The 7,901-nt window shown below is 31.0% G+C and overlaps 1 protein-coding gene across 2 annotated transcripts; it reads left to right on the top strand.

The window, feature by feature from the left end:
• The first annotated feature begins 2,755 nt into the window (after positions 1-2,755).
• Positions 2,756-6,771, top strand: LOC105119869 (nucleosome assembly protein 1;2-like). 2 transcript variants are annotated; one of them, XM_011018063.1, is made up of 12 exons: positions 2,756-3,049; positions 3,147-3,190; positions 3,494-3,589; positions 4,558-4,650; positions 4,755-4,839; positions 4,925-4,986; positions 5,076-5,260; positions 5,393-5,570; positions 5,741-5,784; positions 5,965-6,166; positions 6,281-6,298; positions 6,403-6,771. In XM_011018063.1, exons 1-12 carry the CDS (start codon positions 3,004-3,006, stop codon positions 6,469-6,471), a joined length of 1,122 nt encoding a protein of 373 aa, XP_011016365.1. In that variant the 5' UTR covers positions 2,756-3,003; the 3' UTR covers positions 6,472-6,771. The 2 variants fall into 2 exon arrangements, with proteins under 2 accessions (XP_011016365.1, XP_011016364.1); XM_011018062.1 differs by having other exon boundaries at positions 2,757-3,049; positions 6,400-6,771.
• Positions 6,772-7,901: the final 1,130 nt, after the last annotated feature.

Raw genomic sequence — 7,901 nt, 5'->3', positions numbered from 1 at the left:
CCTATAAAAGGAGGCATTTGCCATGCATTTAGGCATTTTGGTTTCCAGATTTGACGTTATCAATGACGTTTTGGGCAGACAAGAGAAGATAAGGATTGTCACCAAGTCAAAAGTTGGCCACCCACTTATCAATTAGTCATCAAATCAATAGTTCCCAATTTTGGCCTATAAAAGGAGGCATTTGCCATGCATTTAGGCATCTTGGTTTCCAGATCAAGATCATGCTCTTCCTTTCTCTCTTTGTATTTTTTGTAATGTTTATGCTTTGCTTTCATTAATATTAAGTTTATGCTTTTCATTTCCTTTCCTTTACTTAGTTAACTTTTATCTTATTTATGTTCTTATTTTGTTTATTTATTTTTCTTTCTTTCATTATGTCTAGCTAAGTTTATTATGTCAAGGTGAAAAGGTTACACTAATGGTGTAAGAATAAGTATAGTATAAACTTAATATGGACTTTAATGTTTGATACTAACATGTTTTATATTTGTTATCTTGTTCATTCTTTAATACTTTGCTTGTTAAATGACTAATCCTGATTTATGTTGTATAACACTTGGTACAACAAATGCTTGGCACTTTCATAGCCCATACTGTATGGTATAACCGACACCTGAGCTATGAAAGGAACTTGATTTGTTATTAACATAAGTTATAATCATGAATGCTTGACAAGATTTACAAGTATTAGCATTAATCGAATAAGATGACTAATGTAATCATGTTAACAATCTATAATCTAATTGAAACCTTCTTTGTGTGTGGTTTCCAATTGAATAATTAGAGTTTATACTATACTTGTTTGACATACCATTAGTGGAACCTCTAACCTTGACATTTGTTATTATCATTGTTTAATCCTTACATTAATATTCCATCTCGAAATTCTCATCATCTTCTTCTTCTTTTCCTTCTTTATTATTATTATTATTATTACTACTACTACTACTAGTATTATTATTATTATTGTTGTTGTTGTTATTGTCATCTATAATTTGAACGATTAACCTCCCTGTGATTCGACCCTAGTCTTGCCGGGTTATTTATTACTTCAACACTCCTACACTTAGGAGAAGACATCAATCTTTTAGTCGTGTCAATAGGCCTACATTTAAAATAAATATTTACCACAAATTAAAGGTATCTTATATTATTAGATACGTTATTATAAAATATACTTTAGTTAAGGAGTTATTAATATTTTAAATGCAAAATGATGATATAAAACCTTGATAAAAATACACCTTTAAGTACTAATCACCAGTCCTGTCGGGTTATTTTATTAGTTCGACACCCTTACACTTAGAAAAAGATATCAATCTTTTAGTCGTGTCAAACAGTTAGACTTTAACCAACTACAAAGGGTATAACTCATAGTAATATACTCATTATTATCCATATAGATAAACCACTAATAGATGAGACATACTAATATATTACAAATAAAAAACAATAATAGCAATACAACTTATTTTAGATAGAATATTTGTAGATGATAATATCTTCTTTTTAACATAAATAATTTTTTACAAGCTCTACATATAAATAAAAAAAAAATTATAGTTTTCATCAACATTATGAGCATATATATATATATATAGTAAACAAATAAATTTGAGATTGAGAAAATATTGATTTTCAGATCAAGTAAAGTAGTTTTTATTACCTTAGAACTTCACTTTATCATTTCAAGTTTTACCCGAACCTAACCTATAAAATAATTATTTATAAAATATCTAATTCATTCAAATCGGTGTGGGTGGGTATCAATTATGTTCAGTGAAATTATCGTTTCTATATATTACCAAAAATAACTAAATATGATTAACTGTATTAGGATGTTATACATAATTATAGAACCTAGTCCTACTTGCATATTAACTAAAAAAATTAAGACCTAGAGCTTGATGTATGTTAGGTTTCTAATTAACCATATAAAAAATTAACTTAATAAAATTTAATTAGCTTGAATAAATTTTGGGGTTAATATAGAAAGAAAAAAAACATAGTTATTTTAATAAAAATGATAGCATGATTTGATTAAAAATTAAGAGTTGAATTTGATGATCTAAATCTTTTTCCTAGTTAATTTTTAAATCGAGAACGATGGTTGTTGATGACTTAAATCTGTTTTTATGTTTCAAAAATATTTTTGAAATTTTTTTTTGAAATTAATATTTTTTATATTTTTAAATTATTTTAATATGTTGATATCAAAAATAATTTTAAAAAAATTAAAAAAATTATTTTAATATATTTTTAAATAAAAAATACTTTAAAAATATAACCAGTTTCAAATATAGATGAGCAAAAACATTGAAAAACAAATTAAACTGAAAAAAATAACTAAAAAAATCAAACTGTGAAAAAAACAGATTAAAATTTTAAAAAAACTAACCGGTTTGGTTCAGTTTTAGTTTTTTAAGTCTAAACTGAAAAAACAAATCGAACTCAAACTAAAAAATTTAGAAAAAATCAAGTCAAATAAAAAAATCCAAATCAAAATCAAACCAAATTAAAAAAACCAAACTAGTTTAAACTAATTTTTATCCTAAACACAAACCGAATCAAAATTAATAGATTTAAACTAATTTTTATTTTTTTAAAAAAATTAATTTTGTTTTTATAAAAACCGATCCAAATAAAAATAATAATTATACCTTCAAAATATTATTAAGTTTACAGGGCTAGTCTAGGCAATAAATTAAGTTTCACGGTCTCATGACGACATATAAAAAGCGAGCCCACGTTTAGGTTTATAGAAAGTAGTGGGGAGAGAGAGATTAGAAACGCAAGGCCGCGCCACTCTCTCTCTTCCGGCTCCAGCCAGCTTCTTTTTTTTTTTTTTTTTGTCTCTCTCTCTCTCTCTCTCTCTCTTCTCTTTACCCTCTTCCCTCTATTTCTCATAACCCATCTAGGGTTCTAGTTCTTCGCTTCTCTCAAAACCCCCCACACCCCACCTCTTTCTCACTCTCCTCACTCTTTTCTGTTTACTCTTTCAACATGAGCAACGACAAGGATAACTTCAAGATGGCTGATCTCAGCGCCGGTGGTTCCCAAAACCCTATTTCTTCCTCTCTGTCACTTTCCACTCTTTCGATTTTTTATAATAAAAGTTGTTTTTGCGTTTTCTTTTTTGCTTGCAGCTCTTAATGATGAGGATCGAGCTGGCCTTGTTAATGCTCTCAAGGTCGTTTTGTAACTGACTTTGTATTTCTGTGTTGGCATTTTTTTTTGTTGGGTTCTTTTTATTGTTCGACTATGCAGAATATGAAAAAAGGATATTTGATGTTTCTCTTCCTTAAGTAGCCTCTCGTTAAATTTTATGTTTGTGATTGGTGGTTGGACTTTGATTAACCTCTATCTGGTCACTCTTTGGCTATGCTTTCTTTTTGTTTTTGTCTCTCTCAATGTTGTTTCTGTTTACTCTTCCTATTATGATTTAGGATATTGTAATGGCTGATTGGATGAAGTTTTTTTGCTCTTTGTCCAGAATAAGCTACAGAGTTTGACTGGACAGCACTCTGAATTGCTCGAGAGTCTGTCTCCAACTGTTAGGAAGCGTGTTGAGGATCTCAGAGGGATCCAGGCATGTTCCTTTTGTTGTCAAACCTGATTTTATGTGGTGTAACTGAGAGCTGTGCCCTTCTAGCCTGTGGTTTATTGATTTTCTATAATTGTGTTTCTGCAGCTTGCAGTTTATTGATATTGTTTATGAGGTTGTGTTGTTTTTCCATTGTGTGATAATGCAGTTTTTGTACTTTAGATTGCGTGAATTGGAATGTAAATAATCTTACCCATCAATCCAGCTTTGATATAGTTTCTTCTGATAGCTGTTCAGAATTAATTTTATATTAGAATGAAATTTATTGAATTAATTTTCATTTGTAAGATGATTTACTTAAGTTAAATTTATGTGCTTGGAATAAAATTTGAAAAGATAGAATTATGTTGAAGACTTGAAGTTACTGTGTGGAGTTGTGTTATTTTTTCCCATATCATTACTCCTCTTTGATAATTCTATGCAAACAAGAAACAGAGGATGAGGTCAGTTTTGGGAGAACGTGTTGAGCTCTATTTCAATGACGTTTCCAAACATGGTAATTGGACCTAATAGAATTTAATTGAGTTAAATTAAATACTTAAAACAGAACTTTTGGATGGTATATTTTAAGATTTTCTTTCTGTAAGATGGCAAGAATGCAGAGAGGTTTGATGACTAGCAGAAGTTGTACCATCTCGTAAAGGTTATTTTTCTGTAAAGCTACCTTTGAGGTCGTGGATGGAAGAATTTTGAGGCAGCCCATCCCTCTTTAACAATTTTGCATGAAATTGATGCTTTCGAGACTTGAATTTGCTCATGTGTCTGCTTCATTCTCAGTCTTCGGAAAATTGAATATGCTGCTTATTTTGGGTAGTTGAGGAAAGTTTGTTAGCTGTGGTTTTTCTCTATTTCATTTCTTTGCATTAAATTACTTAATGTTCACCATTGTTCTCATTCGTGCATGATTAACCAGTGGCTTTAGTCTTTTATATATGAGGTTTTTCAATGTTCAGAGTCAACATGATGAGTTAGAGGCAAAATTCTTTGAGGAGAGAGCAGCCCTTGAAGCGAAGTATCAGAAATTGTACCAACCATTATACACTAAGGTAAGATATACTTGGAGCCCATTATTGTTTTGTTCTAATACACTTGTCATCTAAATTATCCTATGAAAGGATGTTTTTAATTCTGCTTCTCTGCCTACTTACAGCGATATGAGATTGTGAATGGTGTTGCTGAATTTGAAACTAAAAACGAAGCGGCAATGGACCAAGAGGGGGAAAAGGCTGCTGAAGGTACTGGCATTCTGCTTATTTTTCACTAGTCATTTCTTTTACAGACAAGTATGTGTAGCTTGATATTTAAATGCATCTGATGTAGAGAAAGGTGTTCCTGATTTTTGGCTTGTTGCAATGAAGAACAATGAAGTGCTAGCTGAGGAGGTTTGTGTTTTTTGTTAGCTTGTATCATATGTCTTGATTTCAATGCTTCTGCTGATATGGTTTCAATTTTTTTATGGTATTGTCATCAGATTTCTGAGCGTGATGAAGGAGCTCTCAAGTACCTTAAAGATATTAAGTGGCATAGGATAGAAGATCCCAAGGGATTTAAGCTTGAGTTCTTCTTTGATTCCAACCCTTATTTCAAGAACTATGTTTTGACAAAGACATACCACATGATTGATGAAGATGAGCCCATTCTTGAGAAAGCAATAGGGTAAGTTCTATTTTTCTATGTCATGATTGTGCTGACAAGCTCTGGCCATTTTTATTTTTTTTTGTTGTAATACCAACATTGGAGAAGGCTTGGTCTCGAACTGAAATATTTTTGCTACCTGGTGTGTTGTAGGACTGAGATTGAATGGTATCCAGGGAAATGCTTGACCCAGAAGCTTCTTAAGAAGAAGCCCAAGAAAGGATCGAAGAATGCCAAGCCAATTACCAAAACTGAAGATTGTGAAAGTTTTTTCAACTTCTTCAGTCCACCAGAAGTTCCTGAGGATGATGAAGATATTGATGAAGATACTGTAATGACAAGTTTTATTACATCTATTGAAATGATTAATGATAACTCATTGCTTCTTGTTTTTAATTCTGGTTTCTGTTTTTTTTTTTTTTTTTTTTTTTAATTCTGGTTTCTTTTTTTTTTTTTTTTTATTTTTGTTTTTTTTTTTTTTTTTTTTTTTTTTTTGAACAGGCTGAGGAACTTCAAAATCAGATGGAGCAAGATTATGACATTGGGTGAGGGTAATTTTTTTTTTTCAACTATTCACTTCACGTCATGGACTGGGTTTCCAAGTGGCAATCAGCTAAATTTTATTTTTAAATGTTAAAGAGTCCTAAATCTGCTAGCCACAGTTTCCCTTTCTTTTTTACTTGAACTTTTTTCATATATGTGTCTTTGTTTGAACTATGATCAAGGTCGACCATTCGAGACAAGATCATCCCCCATGCTGTGTCATGGTTTACTGGGGAGGCAGTTCAGGGGGATGAGCTTGGATTGGATGATGGTGAGGATGATGATGAGGATGATGATGAGGATGATATTGATGAGGATGAGGATGATGAGGATGAGGATGATATTGACGAGGATGAGGATGATGAAAGCAAGACCAAAAAGAAGGTTTGATTGTCTTGAAATTTGAGTTCACATTGTATTTCTTTTTCCTTGTCATCTGTTTAAAGTTTGGTATGATACTAACTTTTTTTGGTTGTTTGGGCTGAAATTTTGCGGCAGTCATCTGCTGGGAACAAGGTATTGCTTCTATTCAATAGACTCTTTTGCTTTCGATCATCTCACTTCTCCAATTGCAACTTAGGTGAATTTAACTTATTTTTTCACCTATGATTCTACAGCAGAAAAGTGGAAAGGGACAGGTTGGGGATGGTCAGCAGGGTGAGCGGCCTCCAGAATGCAAGCAGCAGTGAAGTTTGATTGCGGCAGCATACTTGTCAAGTGTTGATGCCATGTTTGGAAGAGGAGATAGGAAGGGGCGTTGAATTTTTGGATGTTCATTCATTTCTTTTCTTTTTTTATCTTTATTTATTTTTTTCACTTTTACATTAGTATGCCATACTCTGAACGAATGGTCTGGACTTCATTTTATCCCCTGTTGGTTTGGAGGGAATGTGGTGAACTAGGTTATTAGAGGTTTTTATGCTTTTGATTTTGTTTTCCTACTGGGATTTCCTTCTACTATGAAATGAACTCTTCTACCCTCGCTTTTATTTTCTGAATTTTTCAATTTGTTTGGTGCCCTTTCTCTTTAATCCATTATTGCGAGCCCTCTTCCCAGCCCCATGCCATTTTGGCAGCAGGTGGGACTTGTTATTGATTCGCTGTCTTGATAACGCCGGTGGTCTGGATGTTTTATTTTTATTTTTTTCTGTTATTTTTCAAGTCATGCTGGGACTTTTATGCTTCATTTATATGTCATTTTCTCTTTATATATATATATATATATATATATGTATGTATGTATGTATAGATAGACACACACACTGGACGCAATTCACGGGTTATTTTTAATTGGTCGTATATTTACATGTTAAAATGATAATAGAAATAGCGAAATAAGTTAATATATCATTTCATGCATTTTAGATTAAAACCATGTGGCAGCTTTGGTTAAAACAGAGGTCGCAAGTTTAAGTCCCTTACAGCTGTGTAACTCGCATGGATGACATGTATTTGGGGTGTTTTTTTTTTTTTAATTATTATTATTGAAAAAAAGGGTGGATGACCATTATACAAAGCAAGAATTAAAAAACAAAGCACGTGGGCCTCCAGTTTTTGGTTTGTTGGCCCAATGCGACCAAATTTTTTTTTAAAGCTATTTTGTATGTTTTTTTAATTTTATTTATTTTTACATTAGATTAATGATGAATTACTTTTTATTTTTTTGTTATAAAATGAAAATATTTAATTGATCAAGTAGAGTTTATAATATGAATAGTAAGTTTGATAAGTAGATAAAATATTAATTAAAAAGTTAGATTGAGATTTTTTGAAACTTTATTTTATATGTTTTTTTTTTTTTGCTAATTTTATCATTTAATATTGAGTTGATAATAATTGATTTTAGTGTTTTTTATCATATAATAAAATAAAAAAATAATTTGATATAGTGGATTATATAATTTGGTCTTCATGGTTGACATGCTAACTAAATATCAATTAAAAAGTTGGGTTGAGATTTTTCAAGTTTAACCGTTGTACCAAATTTAATGACAATGTCATAAAGTTTTTAGCAATCTAAATGTTTTTTTTTTAGATTTTAAGAAATACGTGTCTGACCGGCAATAAAAATACGAGCAAATAAACTAGTATTATCTAATCAATTTAGGGATTCGAGTAT

This window comes from Populus euphratica, unplaced genomic scaffold (assembly GCF_000495115.2).
Source record: "Populus euphratica unplaced genomic scaffold, PopEup_1.0 scaffold3785.1, whole genome shotgun sequence".
In the NCBI taxonomy this organism is placed as follows: Eukaryota; Viridiplantae; Streptophyta; class Magnoliopsida; order Malpighiales; family Salicaceae; genus Populus; species Populus euphratica.
The sequence above is the reverse complement of the archived record's forward strand: the minus strand, read 5'-3'. Positions and strand labels throughout refer to the sequence as shown.

Coding starts and splice junctions, on each gene's coding strand:
- LOC105119869 (XM_011018062.1), top strand. CDS start 3,004: ATGAGCAACGACAAGGATAACTTCAAGATGGCTGATCTCAGCGCCG. Junction 3,590..4,557: donor AGGATCTCAGAGGGATCCAG/GCATGTTCCTTT, acceptor TTCAATGTTCAG/AGTCAACATGATGAGTTAGA. Junction 4,651..4,754: donor ACCAACCATTATACACTAAG/GTAAGATATACT, acceptor GCCTACTTACAG/CGATATGAGATTGTGAATGG.